At 37.5% G+C, this 18,804-nt stretch overlaps 1 protein-coding gene across 5 annotated transcripts in view; it reads right to left on the bottom strand.

Annotated features, from left to right (window-relative positions):
• gigyf1a (GRB10 interacting GYF protein 1a) overlaps positions 1-18,804 on the bottom strand; it is a 150,901-nt gene that overhangs the window by 119,441 nt on the left and 12,656 nt on the right. For all 5 annotated transcript variants that reach the window (XM_051925119.1, XM_051925122.1, XM_051925120.1 and 2 more), the window contains exons 2-3: positions 7,311-7,543; positions 5,631-5,694 (exon numbers count right to left, since the gene is read on the bottom strand). In XM_051925119.1, the coding sequence (XP_051781079.1) occupies positions 5,631-5,665 (35 nt within the window). In that variant the 5' untranslated portion in view covers positions 5,666-5,694; positions 7,311-7,543. The remainder of the gene's footprint in view (positions 1-5,630; positions 5,695-7,310; positions 7,544-18,804) is intronic.

Raw genomic sequence — 18,804 nt, 5'->3', positions numbered from 1 at the left:
CATACAAGGCGAAAGTCTTGCAACATTCAAAGATGATGGTTTGTGATAAGTACACCAAACAACATAAAAGAGCTTATGAAGCCTTGATCCGAAAAAAGCAAGATCTCAGAGATCGTAAAAAAAAAAATAGGAGGTAATGTCGTTTTACTCGCTGTAGATTTTAGTCAAACATTACCAGTTATTCCACGAGGGAGACCAGCAGATGAACTCAACGCGTGTTTAAAATCCATGCTTCTCCCACGCTCGGTTATATGTCGCGTGTTCTCGGGTAGGTGCACCAAAAAATGTATACATTTAAGCATGTAATGGGCAAACAAAAAATGAGGTATACCCGAAGGCACTGCAGTAGTACTTCATGTAACTTTACTTCTTAAATGTTAATGTTTTACTGTTTAATAATTTATACGCTTCTTATATGTTGTTCAAATTCTTTTATCAAAATACCACTGACAGCGCAATGCACGATAACATGGAGTGAATACACCATACGCATCCGCCCACAGCTGCCCTGCTGTGCGCAGATAGGAGTTGATTCTACAATAAAATAAAATAAAGATAAAAAGAGTAAAACAATCATCACCCATAAAGCGTGTGTGTGTGTATATATGTGTATACAGTAATCCCTCCTCCATCGCGGGGGTTGCGTTCCAGAGCCACCCGCGAAATAGGAAAATCCGCGAAGTAGAAACCATATGTTTATATGGTTATTTTTATATTGTCATGCTTGGGTCACAGATTTGCGCAGAAACACAGGAGGTTGTAGAGAGACAGGAACGTTATTCAAACACTGCAAACAAACATTTGTCTCTTTTTCAAAAGTTTAAACTGTGCTCCATGACAAGACAGAGATGACAGTTCTGTCTCACAATTAAAAGAATGCAAACATATCTTCCTTTTCAAAGGAGTGCAAAGCAAGCAGTCAAAAAAAAAAATCAATAGGGCTTTTTGGCTTTTAAGTATGCGAAGCACCGCCGGTACAAAGCTGTTGAAGGCGGCAGCTCACACCCCCTCCGTCAGGAGCAGGGAGAGAGAGGAAGAGAGAGAGAGAGAGAGAGATAGAGAGAGATAGAGAGACAGATAAAAAAAATCAATACGTGCCCTTTGAGCTTTTAAGTATGCGAAGCTCCGTGCGGCATGTCCTTCAGGAAGCAGCTGCACACAGCCCCCTTGCTCACACCCCCCTACGTCAGCGCAAGAGAGAGAGAGAGAGAGAGAAAGTAAGCTGGATAGCTTCTCAGCCATCTGCCAATAGCGTCCCTTGTATGAAATCAACTGGGCAAACCAACTGAGGAAGCATGTACCAGAAATTAAAAGACCTATTGTCCGCAGAAACCCGCGAAGCAGCGAAAAATCCGCGATATATATTTAAATATGCTTACATATAAAATCCGCGATGGAGTGAAGCCGCGAAAGGCGAAGCGCGATATAGCGAGGGATCACTGTATATATATGTTGATATGTGGATGTGTATATGTATATATATATATATATATATATATATATATATATATATATATATATATGTAGATATGTATATATATGTGTATATGTACATGTATATATATGTTTATATGTGTGTGTGTGTATTTTATATATATAAAACACAGCAACACTCATAACAATGACAACACAATTACATTGACAATCATGTTACGTTATTTTTAAAATGTTTCCTTTTTTTTCATAACCTCTTTAACACACTACTTCTCCGCTGCGAAGCGCGGGTATTTTGCTAGTATTATATATATTTATTTATACATACACACACACAGTGCATCCGGAAAGTATTCACAGCGCATCACTTTTTCCACATTTTGTTATATTACAGCCTTATTCCAAAATGGATTAAATTCATTTTTTTCCTCAGAATTCTACACACAACACCCATAATGACAATGTGAAAAAAGTTTGAGGTTTTTGTAAATTTATTAAAAATAAAAAAACTGAGAAATCACATGTACATAAAAGTATTCACAGCCTTTGCTCAATACTTTGTCGATGCACCTTTGGCAGCAATTACAGCCTCAAGACTTTTTGAATATGATGCCACAAGCTTGGCACACCTATCCTTGGCCAGTTTCGCCCATTCCTCTTTGCAGCACCTCTCAAGCTCCATCAGGTTGGATGGGAAGCGTCGGTGCACAGCCATTTTAAGATCTCTCCAGAGATGTTCAATCAGATTCAAGTCTGGGCTCTGGCTGGGCCACTCAAGGACATTCACAGAGTTGTCCTGAAGCCACTCTTTTGATATCTTGGCTGTGTGCTTAGGGTCGTTGTTCTGCTGAAAGATGAACCGTCGCCCCAGTCTGAGGTCAAGAGCGCTCGGGAGCAGGTTTTCATCCAGGATGTCTCTGTACATTGCTGCAGTCATCTTTTCCTTTATCCTGACTAGTCTCCCAGTCCCTGCTGCTGAAAAACATCCTGGTGGTTTTGAACTTCTTCCACTTATGGTTGATGGAGGCCACTGTGCTCATTGGGACCTTCAAAGCAGCAGAACTTTTTCTGTAACCTTCCCCAGATTTGTGCCTCGAGACAATCCTGTCTCAGAGGTCTACAGACAATTCCTTTGACTTCATGCTTGGTTTGTGCTCTGACATGAACTGTCAACTGTGGGACCTTATATAGACAGGTGTGTGCCTTTCCAAATCATGTCCAGTCAACTGAATTTACCACAGGTGGACTCCAATTAAGCTGCAAAAACATCTCAAGGATGATTAGGGGAAACAGGATGCACCTGAGCTCAATTCTGAGCTTTCATGGCAAAGGCTGTGAATACTTATATTCATGTGCTTTCTCAATTTTTTTTATTTTTAATAAATTTGCAAAAATCTCAAGTAAACTGTTTTCATGTTGTCATTATGGGGTGTTGTGTGTAGAATTCTGAGGAAAAAAATGAATTTAATCCATTTTGGAATAAGGCTTAACATCATAAAATGTGGAAAAACTGATGCGCTGTGAATACTTTCCAGATGCACTGTATAATATATATATATGCACACACACACACTCGCTGATTACCCAGTGGCTTCGCTCACTGAGTGCAAGGGAAAAAAATAAAATGTAGTCTATAAGTTATTAAACAGTAACACATTAACATTTTAAGAAGTAAAGATACATTGAGCACTACTGGAGTGGTTTCAGGTAAACTACATTTTAAAGGCGGTATAACACAACAGGCAAGTAGTACTAACAGCAGCTAAAATGTATTTGGATTATCTCTCGGTAGTAGATCCCTTGTGAAAGGCGCTACACGATGGCTGTGGTATAGAAATCACATTTTCTATGTGAACGTCCAAATTTCTGCCTGTGGTAATGTGCCTTACTGGCATTACCAGCAATTAAGGAAAATTAGTTTTGTGTCCTCTGCAGTGTTAAGAGAGAAAGGCTTTGGTTTGGGATAAAAGGTATAAAGAAAGGAAATTGGCCTTTTTCTTTTATATAGTGTAGAGAGAAATCTTCGCTGACGATATGAGCACCTTTTGGGGAGCGTCGCAGCGGGTCTCGTGTAGACTGGAGAGACAGCCCTGCCATTAACCGGCCGGGATGGCACTGTCGGTCCTCCACTCCGGTGCGTGCCTCCCGCGACCACATAATCCTATACGTGGAAAATAAAGTGCGAAGCGCCTTAATATTAGTTTGCCGCGGTCTAGAAAAAGGATCCCGTGTATGCAGTTGTCTGGGCTATAGCTCAGGGGAAGGAGGAAAATAATTAAAAGTGCTTACTTTCACTTAAGGCAGAAGCGCAGTCACCGTCTCAAAGGCCAGCACAGCTACGCGCACGCCGGCTGATCGACTTTTATAGTATTTTTGCAGGGCAGGAAACGCCACTTTTTGCAGACATGTTCACGTCATCGCGTGCCTACGGAGGGATGACGTGGAACAGGTTAATTGGTCGGTGCGAGGGTGCCAAATACAAAAAGGAATTATAGTGCAAGGTTGTCAGGCACTGTGTGTCTGATTCAAGAGAAAAATAATTCTGATAAATGTGGACGCTGCCCTTCCGTGCTTAACGGGCAGAAGGTCCAAACAATTCCCAAGTCCAACACTTTACATGAAGAAGTCTGTACATCTTCTTACATGTAAACTCTCCATCTTCTTAAAATAATTAATTACAAAAGCAACCTTGAATGTTGGGGGTTTTTAGTGACCCAAACTCATCTTAAGGGACAGTAAGTAGTCGTGTAGGGCAATTTACAAACACAGTCCTGCTTTGATGGCGCCGATTACACTCATTCGCAAAGATTTCCACTCTCCCAGGAGCCGACGGGGCACTTGAAGTGTCACAAACAGTGCGAGAAGAGGGGACGCTACCTGAAACTGCTGATGCTCTCGACCCGGCAGAGCAGCCCGACATTCCGTGCCTCCCAGCGTCCACTTTGTTCTCAACGTAATTTCCATATCGCCTGGTCATACGTCATTTCCGTTTCAAACGCGAAAAGAATTTTATATATTTAAATAATGCACAAACAATGAACACATTTCAATAAATGTGTCCACTAAGCATATTTAAGTGCTTCCTTTTGCTAAGATAAATGAATATTTAAATAATGCATTAATAAATAAAAATGAAAATTGCAACATTTCCAAGTTAAACAAATACATAAAACTTTAAAGCGATCATGAAAATAGCAATCAGATATGAAAATAAACGAGACGGCAACATAAATAAAGGGAAGAACTGCAACACATATTACTTACTGATCAAGTCAAGAAAGAAAAAAAAATGCAAAATAAACATTTATGAAATGCACACCAGTCAATTCCTTAACCATTTTGGATTATAGATAAAATTATACAGCTAATCTAAGCCACTCCTTTTCAAACTATTATCTCTTTTCTAAGTAGATGAAGATGCGAACGATTTTTCCATGACACTTGTATCTTTCACAGCCAACAAAAGCAGAGAACAATCTCACAGTACATTTGTGGTGATGCACAAAATGATTGGTTAACATTCTACCCTGCTCTCACACTATTGGTAATTTCAAGACAACTATTACACGATTGGCTATAATATATTAAAAACAAAAATCTGTCCTTTTAATGCAGTAGTGTCACATAAGTGTCAGGATCAGGTCAGGGAATATTTTTTCCTGCATATAAAATGGCCATACACTTGAAAGCTACACAAATATTAGTGCATACTCAATGAGAGGATTCTATTATATCCCCTACAAGCTAAATTGTAAATAGAATATTCTAATTATTTGTCATTCTGAAATAGCAAAAATTTTAAGTATAGAAAGTAACTGAAGTTTAATATGAGAAAGCTAAGATTGCAATTAAATAGAAGAAACCTTTTTTCCCTTTACTGTGTGTGTTATAACCTTTTCCTGAATTGTTGTGATTTTTCTTTTTTTTTTTTTTTTTTTAATTTTCACTAAACCTTTTTAAAATGAACTTAAGTGGACTGAGAAATTTCTTTTGCTACCCATTTCACTTTGATGCTGAATCCTACATTGCTATGTCATTAGCCACTCGATTTTGGAACCTTAGAAAAGTGCAGCTATAGCCCCCATTGTGTGTCAATGCTCAGTGATAATTAAAATCTTGAAATGCAATAATAACATCAATTGTCCTAACACTAAGGTAGCATACATAAAAGTTATAAAACAGACATCAAGCATTACCATTCTGGTCCAAAGTTGAGGGTTTCAGCAGCCATATTACTCTCCTCAGGTAGATTCTGAAGATCTGTCAAAACATTTTAAAAAGTCACCAGTCAAACAAGTAAAAAGATTACTAAAAGAGCAAAAATTACAAAAACTGTTATATTGACTGAACACTTTACAAAAGATTTTTATGCACTTCTTTGTAGGCTGAATGAACCAAAAAGTATAGTTTACTAAAACATGAAGCAATCTCAGGAAAGCTTACTGCATTAAATGATATAACATACAAAACGAAACAAAGACTTTTACCAAAACAGGTTTAGGAAAAAACAAAAGCCTATTTTGGACAATGCCATTCACATATCACAAGTGTATTTGCTGATCTATCTTCATGTCCAATTTTCCAAAGGCTCTCTGTAGTTGTGGAAACAGCATCTGTAACTCTCTACTGAGGAAATGAACATTTTTATCATTTTTAAACAAAACATGTGATTCGTGCAATTATGACAAGGTTCAAAAACTTCAAAAAAAATTATTTCACAACTTATCAGCAAATCTATGATTAAATGAATCATGCATTAATAAAAAAAAATTCTAACAGTTCATTTGTATATATTATGATCATGGATGTATGATTATGGCTTTGGACTTCAAACCCTAAGGTTGTGGTTTCAAATCCCACTAGTGACACTTCACCAATTTGTGCTCCAATTGAAAAAACAAACAAAATGTAACCAATTGTACCTCTCAAATGTTGTAAGTTGCCTTGGAAAAAAGTCAGGTTAATAACATACTACAAACAAAATATTAAGAAGAATTTAATTTGAAGTTTGTTTTTATCATCATCAACCTATTTATTTTTTGCGATGATGTGAAGGAGTGACCCTCTGCACATAGCATACAGTACCTTCACAACATCATAGCTTTTGTTTCAACCAACTTGCTTACCTGAGAGCTCAAAGTTCATGTAAATTGGTCACCAACTGGTTATTGCTTAATATTCATTGGCACAGTACAGCTAACTACTTGATGTAATTATTGGTGTATGTGGTAAATTTTAATTTTACATTTTGTCAACAGTAAAACGGTTTCCAACCTAATTTATCCTTCTACTGAACAAGCCACCCATTTCAACTGCTAGGACATGAGCAAACATTTCGTACCCTAGCAGCATTAGGTCCAGAAAAGAAAAGGAGGTTAAAAAAACAGGACTACTATGGCAAACAAATTCTCAAACAACCACGACTGTTAGGAGTAGGCAAGTTTAGATTTAACTATTAAAAATCAGTATCTTTAGACAGGTCCTATTCAAAGGAGTGACATGTCATAGGAGTGACATAACAAAGGAGTGAAACCTCAGATAGAAATTTAAAAGGAGTGACAACCATCCAACCAACCATCCAAGTGGTAGGTGAGGCGACAACGATTTTTTTGGAGAGCGAACTTTTTTTTTTATATAAAATTTTAATCATAATTTGTCAGTCCATCGTTATGTCACTCCAATAAAATCACTCCTTTAATACGATATTTATGTCACTCCTTCGATGCAGACCCCTTTAGACACGTGAGGAATAAGTGTTAGCCATTTCTTCGCTGTGCCAGGTCAGACTCAATCTTCATAACTAGTCACTATGTAAACATCAGTGTAAATTATCTCATGATGCAAGCAGCAACATTAAAACCAAAATAAACACTTACTTTAGCCACAGGCAACGTCCCAAAACCTGTGCTGATGTTACGGTAGGAGTCAGAAACAATGGGCTCCACCGGCAGCTCTGTTGCCACAATCTCTCTGCAGTATTATAATTTATTTAGGTGACAATTCCAAATAGCAAAGAAAAAAAAAAAAAGAAAAAAAAAAAATAAAAAAATAAAGAAGAATCACCGTGCTTCTGATTGTGTTTTTTTCTTATTTAATTTTCTTTCAACTCCTGGAAAATAAAGGAAAAAAAATGCAAGTATTAGAAAAGTAAAATATTACACTAAAATGTAGAATTTCTGCTTGTAAAACAGTATGAAGACACATAATATTAAATATTACAACACAGCTTCAAAAATATAAAAACCAACGGAGCCCAACTACTGAAATAAGTGTGTGGGTCTTTCAGTAATCAATATCCTGAGTTGGAAGTAAAAGACATTGACGCATCTAATCATGAAGCAAACTGAATTTATCAAGTTATTCTGAATTTTCAAAGGGGCACACAGGGACCATATCCCTTACAACATTTTTAGTTTAGTTTCAAGAAGTCTTGATATTCTACACGTGCCATAATGACACTCACCTTTGCCACATGTATGACACAATGAGCACCTTGCAATCAGTATGAAAACCCATAAGCATTCTATTTAGTCAAGTACTACTACTCACTAAAAGCGACAGAACAGCAACTGATGACTGTAAACATTTTTAGCAACTATAAAAATAAAATGTTATGTGCCTTCCATGTAAAACTCATTTAGAGTTGCTCTAAGATGTAAATATGGTACTACTTTTAGGTAAGAATATGGTTCCTCATCCACCAAATCAAATGGATGGATGGTAGCATGGATTGTGGACTATCTTAAAGACAGACCTCAGTATGTGTGTCTCGGGAACTACAGGTCTAACATTGTGGTCAGCAACACAGGAGTGCCACAGGGGTCTGTACTTTCTCCGGTCCTGTTCAGCCTATACAGTAATCCCTCCTCCATCGCGGGGGTTGCGTTCCAGGGCCACCCGCGAAATAAGAAAATCCGCGAAGTAGAAACCATATGTTTATATGGTTATTTTTATATTGTCATGCTTGGGTCACAGATTTGCGCAGAAACACAGGAGGTTGTAGAGAGACAGGAACGTTATTCAAACACTGCAAACAAACATTTGTCTCTTTTTCAAAAGTTTAAACTGTGCTCCATGACAAGACAGAGATGACAGTTCTGTCTCACAATTAAAAGAATGCAAACATATCTTCCTCTTTAAAGGAGTGCGTGTCAGGAGCACAGAATGTCACATAGAGAAAACAATCTCTAGCAAACAAATCAATAGGGCTATTTGGCTTTTAAGTATGCGAAGCACCGCAGTACAAAGCTGTTGAAGGCGGCAGCTCACACCCCCTCCGTCAGGAGCAGGGAGAGAGAGAGAGAGAGAGAGAGAGAGAGAGACAGACAGACAGAGAGAGACAGAGTTTGTTTTTCAGTCAAAAATCAATACGTGCCCTTCGAGCTTTTAAGTATGCGAAGCACTGTGCAGCCTGTCGTTTCAGGAAGCAGCTGCACAAAAGATAGCAACGTGAAGATAATCTTTCAGCATTTTTAGACAAGCGTCCGTATCGTCTAGGTGTGCGAACAGCCCCCCCTGCTCAATCCCCATACGTCAGGATCACAGATAGTCAGCGCAAGAGAGAGAGAAAAGTAAGCAATCTAGCTTCTCAGCCATCTGCCAATAGCGTCCCTTGTATGAAATCAACTGGGCAAACCAACTGAGGAAGCATGTACCAGAAATTAAAAGACCCATTGTCCACAGAAATCCGCGAACCAGCAAAAAATCCGCGATATATATTTAAATATGCTTACATATAAAATCCGCGATGGAGTGAAGCCGCGAAAGGCGAAGCGCGATATAGCGAGGGATCACTGTATACATCGGACTTCCACTACAACTCGGAGTCCTGCCACGTGCAAAAGTTCGCCGACGACACTGCTATCGTGGGCTGCGTCAGGAGTGGGCAGGAGGAGGAGTATAGGAACCTAATCAAGGACTTTGTTAAATGGTGCAACTCAAACCACCTACACCTGAACACCAGCAAAACCAAGGAGCTGGTGGTGGATTTTAGGAGGCCCAGGCCCCTCATGGACCCCGTGATCATCAGAGGTGACTGTGTGCAGAGGATGCAGACCCATAAATACCTGGGAGTGCAGCTGGATGATAAATTAGACTGGACTGCCAATACTGATGCTCTGTGTAAGAAAGGACAGAGCCGACTATACTTCCTTAGAAGGCTGGCGTCCTTCAACATCTGCAATAAGATGCTGCAGATGTTCTATCAGACGGTTGTGGCGAGCGCCATCTTCTACGCGGTGGTGTGCTCGGGAGGCAGCATAAAGAAGAGGGATGCCTCCCGCCTGGACAAACTGGTGAGGAAGGCAGGCTCTATTGTAGGCACGGAGCTGGACAGTTCAACATCCGTGGCAGAGCGACGGGCACTGAGCAGGGTCCTGTCAATAATGGAGAATCCACTGCATCCACTAAACAGTATCATCTCCAGACAGAGGAGCAGCTTCTGCTCCACTGACAGACTGAGGAGATCGTTCCACCCCCACACTACGCGACTCTTCAATTCCACCCGGGGGGGTAAACGTTAACATTATTGAAACTTATTGTCTGTCTGTATACCTGCATTGTTATCACTCTTTAATTTAATATTTTCTTTATCAGTATGCTGCTGCTGGAGTATGTGAATTTCCCCTTGGGATTAATAAAGTACTCTATATCTATATCTGTCTAAATGCATTCCCATAAGTACACCTTTATTTTTTGAACAGTTTTGAATCCGGAAAATGCCAGACCAGACTAAATGAATAATGAAAGGGGGCCCAAATATTTCAGAATACTACATTTACTTTTTTTTACCAATTTATTGAATAAATCATAACCTTACATTAACATTTTCATAAAAACATTTTTATCTTAGTTTGTTTGCTATTAATTTAAGTGTAGTGTTAACAAAATAAGTAATTTGACCAGGTGTGTACAATGTTTTGATTGGAACTGCATATACATATCTAAAAGACACACATTCATACATACAGTTAGTTCATCTGGAAAGTATTCACAGCGCATCACTTTTTCCACATTTTGTTATGTTACAGCCTTATTCGAAAATGGATTAAACTCATTTTTTTCCTCACAATTCTACACACAACACCCCATAATGACAACGTGAAAAAAGTTTACTTGAGGTTTTTGCAAATTTATTAAAAATAAATGATGAATATACAAGACAGTGGTACTTGGTTATTCAGACCGAGTGGTACTTGGTTATTCAGACCGAGTGGTACTTGGTTATTCAGACCGAGTGGTACTTGGTTATTCAGACCGAGTGGTACTTGGTTATTCAGACCGAGTGGTACTTGGTTATTCAGACCGAGTGGTACTTGGTTATTCAGACCGAGTGGTACTTGGTTATTCAGACCGAGTGGTACTTGGAAGTCACTCTTTTATATTTAAAAAAAAAAAAAAAAAACCCTCAGCCCTGGAAATGGTTTAGCAGCAGACAGCCCAATAGCAATAATGCAGCTGAAGTCAATGACTTCACAGAATTTAATGATTGCAATGGCCAGGGGTAGGCTCTCCAAACTGATACAGACTAATCTGAGAGAGCCATACCAATAAAGGCTAGACTGGACGATGACAGAGATTGAAGAAGTGTCGAGTTAGGCCAGGTTTATACTTCAGGCGACGTGATGCAACGCATGCTTCGGCGGACGCTCCTGCTACGCAAGTGTTTTACTGTTTATACTTGCGTGTGTACTTTATTGCTGCTCTTCTGAAAAGAATGGGGATAAACGCCATTAACTCAGAGAGGGAAGAGGCAAGTTTGTTGTACCATGAGAATGTCTGACAGAATAAAACTGGAAGAAAAAAAAAAAAGAAAAAAAAAACACTAACTCTTAAATGTAGGCAAAATTTACACCGGGTCTTACAGTCTCAAACCAAATGTTTGTTTTTATTATATTATTATAATAATAATACCTCACTACTCAAAACGAGGAGCACCCGGACTTAAACCCAAAACCTTTTGATTACAATGCAACAGTTTTTACCTCTGCAACATCCAAGAAGACAGACTGTCGATTTTTTTTTTCTTTGACTGTATTCTTAAAATAAAAGCTCACGTTTTTGATATTTGGACTAAAGTCTTCACAAATTATACAGTTCACGACATTATTACTATAACATGGAAAAAAATTATTTTAGGTATGCATTCAGGATTCAGAACAAACTTAATTCATCATTTGTGGTTACGGCATCCAGTGGACTACACTTTAGCAAATCTCACTTGAAGTTATTTTTTGCCATTTCTGAATATGGAAAAAAAGCACAAAATAAAAACCAGGTCAGTGCAAGTTGGACATGATGGTACAACAGCTGTTTCACAATACTTATGTAAAGAAATTATGTTTTCTTTTTTTGCCAATGCACATAACATCAGCCTTCAATTCTTGCAAAATGTACAGAAAATTAGCCTGGAATTCCAAAGTCCATTTCAAATCCCTTAACAGCCAGTACCAGTGGCAATAAAACAGAATGCTAGATATATACTAATAAAAATTGTGTTGTATTTTTGAAATCTTGTGTCTTTTCTTCTCATTTTCCTGATAGGCTGAAGTCTGAAAATATGAAACAATACATGGGAGACTGGGCAGCAGGGGCAGACAATGAACGATCCATGCAGTTTTTCCACACCAGTCTTTATTCCATTTATGCATCCAGACTAACCATAGAAAAAACTGCGACCCTGTCTAGAGCTGTTACTCTGTCTCTCTTCTATGTCACACACCACTTCTTCCACTAGACTTTGAAATGCACATCTACTATGAAGAACACAACAACAAAGGAGGCTCTACAAATTATGTTGCTAATTTGAATTTTGCTACTGAAAATTTATTCAGATTTGTAGCTTTCTGCTAAAAAAAGCACTTAAAACATTCAAGTTTAAGTAAATACAATATGTTTACGGCCTATCTATATACAATCAGGATACAAGAGCAAAGTATGTTTAATTACTTAGGCAAATCTCTGGCAAAGAAAAGTCCAACTATGTATTAAATAATCGAATAATAGTTGCTATTGATATCACCTATCAGCAGAACAACTAATGAAGAAACTGTTGTGCAGTCTTCTCCCGATAAAACAACTGTTAAAAGCAACAGACTTCAGTGCGACATTCTTGGACTCAAAGCAAAATAAAATGATCATTGCAAGCCTATAATGAAGCAAAAACCCATGAATTTAAAAAGAGTACCACACTAGGCAAGGGGTAACCAAGGCCGCCTCCTCCTCTTCTAGTAATATAGCAAAAAGCAGTATGCCAGCCAGCCAAATTATGATGGCCTTTTGAGTATATGCCTCTACAGTGGCGGACTGGAAGATTTACAATGTAAAGTAATGCAACAGTTGAGTGGCAGAACAGCTATACATAGGCTGTTAATATGACCAGCAGGGATAAGAAGGTTGATAGATGGTCCATTACAATGGCCTTTCGGGTATATGCCACTATATGGATACTTTATTAATTGCAATTATATAGTTACTAGTGCCTCAATATACTACCCAAGGACAATGACAATTGCAGTATTCCATTTAGCACTCCTTTCGAAAGTCGAGCTTTCCCAGTTATAAACTGCTCTAAATAGCAAATGAGTGTTGTGACTGTACTTGATTATGTTTACAAAGTCAAAGTGCACTGGCAAATCAGTGGCACTCGCATCATATGACTAACTCAACTGTACGTGGTAAATCCATTTTTAAGAGTTTGATCCCATGCAAAAAAATTTAAAAAGCGTAAATATATTTCTTTTCTGTTGAGAAAATTTAATGTTGAACATAGATCATCTGACACTCTTTGGATGCTTATGTACCAGTTAGTGCTGGGCAGTATGATCAAAACTCTATATCACAGTATTTTTCAAAATTATACCGGTTTCACGGTATTGGATGGTATTTTTAGCCCCATGCATGAGTGGATGTTAACCACATTTTCCACTGCAATTACTGCAGTAGACTGGCTAAGAATAACCTATTCCACTGTCATGAGAATTGTACATTGTACAAAAAAAAAACATTTTAATGTGCACACAAGTATTGTTACAGGTTTGCATGGCCCCATAAAGTGATAGTTTTCAAGGGGGTGGCACTAATGAAGAGAAGGAATCACATTGCATGACAGTTGCAGTCAAAATATAGAACCTTTTTATTGAACAAATTTTGCAAACAACTTAAACTATAATTTTGACAACATATTTTCAACCATCCAAAGAGGCATTTAGACTTAGTAAAATATCCAGAGGTGCTTGTCAAAAGTTGTATTGCACTGAACATGTCTTAGAAAATAAATAGTAAATATTTTTTGTAAACCAACTACACTTTCCGTTAATTTTAACAATCTCTGTCCACCGACACGTTAAAATTACTTTTTAAACAACTTTACCATTATTAAACTGCATAATATTTAAACTAATAAATAATAATAAAATAAATAATAGTATTATTACTGGAAGTTGCACTATTACGTCAAGACTTAAAGCCCAGGTGCAATATGCAGTACAGTAATCCCTCGCTATATCGCGCTTCGCCTTTCGCGGCTTCACTCCATCGCGGATTTTATATGTAAGCATATTTAAATATATATCGCAGATTTTTTGCTGGTTCGCGGATTTCTGCGGACAATGGGTCTTTTAATTTCTGGTACATGCTTCCTCAGTTGGTTTGCCCAGTTGATTTCATACAAGGGACGCTATTGGCAGATGGCTGAGAAGCTACCCAACTTACAGAATCTCTCTCTCTCTCTCTCTTGCGCTGACTCTCTCTGATCCTGAGTAGGGGGATTGAGCAGGGGGGCTGTTCGCACACCTAGACTATAGGGACGCTCGTCTAAAAATGCTGAAAGATTATCTTCACGTTGCTACCTTCTGTGCAGCTGCTTCCTGAAGCGACATGCTGCACGGTGCTTCACATACTTAAAAGCTCGAAGGGCACGTATTGATTTTTGATTGAAAAACAAACTCTGTCTCACTCTCTTTCTCTGCTCCTGACGGAGGTGGTGTGAGCTGCCGCCTTCAACAGCTTTGTGCCGTGGTGCTTCACATACTTAAAAGCCAAACAGCCCTATTGATTTGTTTGCTTTTCTCTCTCTCTCTCTCTCTCTCTCTCTCTGACATGCTCTGCTCCTGATGCGCACTCCTTTGAAGAGGAAGATATGTTTGCATTCTTTTAATTGTGAGACAGAACTGTCATCTCTGTCTTGTCATGGAGCACAGTTTAAACTTTTGAAAAAGAGACAAATGTTTGTTTGCAGTGTTTGAATAACGTTCCTGTCTCTCTACAACCTCCTGTGTTTCTGCGCAAATCTGTGACCCAAGCATGACAATATAAAAATAACCATATAAACATATGGTTTCTACTTTGCGGATTTTCTTATTTCGCGGGTGGCTCTTGAACGCAACCCCCACGATGGAGGAGGGATTACTGTATTCACCAAATAAAAATTAAACAAGTGCAACTTGGTGATGACATCTTTACCAACTGAACCATCATTAAGGCAAATTGCATTAATACGGACCTTGCTTCAAGCTAAGCTATTTACATAAATAATAAAACTGCAACTTGCATTCATAATGCTATTTGTGGTATAGCCCTATGGAAGTGTATTAGGGCCACAGTGAAGAAAAAAAAAATACGGACACAGAAGGAAAAAAAAAAACAAAAAAAAAAAAAAACTATATGTCGAGAATAAAGTTGACATGTTGACTTTATTCCCGACATTTCCACTTTAATCTCGACGCTTATGTCAAGATTGAAGTCGACATTTCCACTTTATTCTCAGTTTATTTTGTAATTAAAGTAGAATGTCGTAAACTAAACTTCATCCTAAAATGTTTAATTTACCAGATTTTCTTAAACCCCATCATAAGTTAATGTAGCACATTAAATGCTTTGTGTTAAGTTTTCCCCAACCCAGTTGTTAATCGCTACGCGCTTCTTAAATTGACTTCCTCTACACTGAGAGGAGGCGCAGGCAGCGATCAGAGCACAGAATACATTCACTTCATGATATTCCTGCTCTCTGAAAATTTAGAATGCTAAGATAAATACTTCATATTTTCAGGATGAAATGTATTAAAGCAGGTATTAAACTTGTATGGTAGTGTGGCGGTAATGCTGTTCCCTCGCAGTAAGGGTTTTTTTTTCTCCAGATAACCAATCACCACACGATAAACGTCTTTGTGAAATTAAAACTAGTTATAACTAAGTGTTCAGAACTTTAAAAAAAAAAAAAATCTTTGTTATACATGTTTAATTATGCCATCCATTAAGGGTTGCGCCCATCCCAGCAAGCATTGTGTGCGAGGCAGGAGCAAATCCTGAATGGGGTGCCAGCACATCACAGAGTGAATACGAGCAATATACACACTAGCAGGGTCAAAATAGCAGAACAAAACCCCACATCCTACATGACTTTGAAAGGAAACTGAAGCACGCCGAGTAAACCCACCAGAAAAACATGCAAATTCAAAGCAGGGAACACCCAGGACCACCTTTCTGCAAGGCAGCAGTGCAACCACCACACCACCGTGCCCCCACATGATTAATACATGCTTTAATGCATTTCATCATGAAAATTATATCAGGTATTTATCTTAGCATTCTAAATGTTCAGGGAGCAGGAATATCATAGAATTAATGTATTCTGTGTGCTGCCTGCGCCTCCTCTTAGTGCAAGAGGAAGTCAGTTTAAGAAGCACGTAGCGATTAACATGGCTCCGGGAACACTTAAGACAAAGCATTTAATGTGCTACATAACTTATGACGGGGTTTGAGAAAATCTAGTAAATTAAATATTCATTTTAAGATGAAAGTTTAGTTTACGATGTTCTACTTTAATGACAAATTATGAGAATAAAAATCAACATGTCGACTTTAATCTCGACAAACGGCGAGAATAAAGTAGAAATGGTGAGAATAAAGTAAACATGTTGTCACACAATTACACAGTACCCAGGTACATTACACAGTATTGAAAAAAATAAAAACTACAACTTGGCTTACAGTATTATCCAGTAGTATAGAAATAGTATTCACACATTTGAACAAAATGGTCCACATCCGACCTTAAAACCAAAGTATCTCCAGACAACAGACGCGACTCCTTTTTTCGGCAAAAGCGTCATCATGTTCAACTTTATCATCTGCTAAAAGCTTCAGTTTCGGAATGTTCTCTGTCCATTTTCACTGTGCGATACCTCCACTAACGCATGTACTCCACTGCATGTGTGTTTAGCAGTGTAGCAGTGAAAAAGGTCCCCCTTAAACAGTTCCCTGCTGCACCATGTTCCGAACATTGTTTAGGCAATTTACACAGGTGTTGCGGTATAAGAAAAATCCATATCATAACAAAAATAAACGGTTTTCGGTATGAACCAGTATACCGCCCAGCACTAGTATCAACATGAAAAGAATTGTCTAAAATTTGCTAAATTTTCTTTTCAAAAATCAGTATTTGTAAATTGTTAAACCGCTTCATACAAACATTTATATAGCCATTTAACGTTCAACCGCAGTCTAGTATGAAGACTGCATGAAAGCTAAGTAAGCAGTATCACCATTACCTAGCATATGTCTGTATACAGTAAGACATCAAAAGAAAAACTCTGATATCAGTAGTCATCACATATTTATCAAAAGACAAGGCTTCAATTAACACTGTGCACAATACGGGTTTTAAAAACTGTTCAATACGCAGGGTAAGAGTCATCATGCCCTCCTACCCTCCTTAAAATAGATCTGAAACAAGTAGCACTTTATGTAACTAAAACTAATTTGTGGTTGAGCAGAACTATGGAAGCATACCTGAGAAAAACAGGTAAATATAATTCATGAGGAATAAAGCAGATACTTGCAATGCTGCATCTTTAAATAAGTGTGCCTTTCCTTACAATACTTTCCTCAAGAACAGGGATATAGTGTTTTACATTCTAAATAATTCTTGACCTTGCTATATATTAATATTGCTACATTTAATGTGTTTATATACCAATACACAAATAATATTTTCAAACATTTTACATTTTTGAGTAGTGAATGGTATTGATGGCTGGTTTTTCAGAATTATTTATTTTGAGAAACAAAAAAGTAGGAATATTTGTTATTCTTAAATTTTATAAATTTGTATATTAGTCATTTTATGCATTTCCTGTATTAAAAACAATTTTTACAATAATGTGCTGTATCTTTATTGAAACAAAAAGAAAATTAAATACTAACATTTTTAAATTTTTCCAACTAATCTAGCATTTAATAAATTTCATATTAATTTTTAAGTGGTTCCCTGCAAAATGGAGGCTCTACAGTACTGCGGGTAAACAGAATAGACAAAAGGCAGCTGGTAAGACAAGGTGCATATTTTATTAATCTGTTAAGTGAAATTTATAATAGCAATTATATCATCAATTTTTAATTTGGCCATAATCATGCACCCTTGAATTAAGTAATAATAGATTTTTAAACAATTCTCAAGTACCATGAAAGTCACTGTTTAATGGGAAATCCCAAATTACTGATGATCAGGCTTTAGCCATTAAGCATTCATCACAGCAATCAAAAGGAATTTTCTCATTAAAGACAATGGAAGATAGCTGCCACTTTTCTGATTTTCCTTTTGTTATAACAAATCTCTTTAATAGCCCTTTAAATGTTAGAAATTCAAATTTTAGTTATGCTCATCATCCCCCAGTTTCGCTGTCACAAATTTTTAAGTCAACTCTGAATGATTTTTAATTATCTTTATTTTATCTCAAAATCCCATTACTGGTGCTATGACTTATAATACAAAGTCAAGTGGCAATCTCCATAACTATGACTATCGGTGCTGTAGAATCAAAACTGCCTGCCATAGTCATATGCAGCTTTTCCTCATGTATTGGTGTGCATTCCCAAGTAATTCCTTTACTTGCTCTCATACATGAGTACAGTACAATCTTTCAATATGTAGCAGCAATACTAAAGAAGAAAAAAAAACAAACAAAAAAAAAAACCTAGTTGCTTAGTGCCATGTCAATACCAAACTTCAGAAGACACAAAAGTATCAATTAACTCAGTGGTCCTCAAGTTCAGTCCTGGAGCCCACTGTTGCTACAGGTTTTCATCTCATTAAACTTTAAATTTTAATTGGACTCCTACTTTGATTAAGCAAGCTGTTATTTCCCAGTTTGTATGCTTTGGTGTCAATTCAATTACAAAACCAGGCTCGCTATTTTTTAACAAAATGTAAGAAGCATTTGTGTAAATTACTTGGGGATAATTTAGTATTTTTTCATCTTGGTTTTCGATGTTTTTATCAGCATCACCACAATCTCCATTCTGCTTGTCCTGGTGTTTGTTATTTAAGCGGTTATTTAACCCTTTAACCGCCAACTCCCTAAATATTCCCCA

Source organism: Erpetoichthys calabaricus, chromosome 3 (genome assembly GCF_900747795.2).
Source record: "Erpetoichthys calabaricus chromosome 3, fErpCal1.3, whole genome shotgun sequence".
Lineage (NCBI taxonomy): Eukaryota > Metazoa > Chordata > Cladistia > Polypteriformes > Polypteridae > Erpetoichthys > Erpetoichthys calabaricus.
The sequence above is the reverse complement of the archived record's forward strand: the minus strand, read 5'-3'. Positions and strand labels throughout refer to the sequence as shown.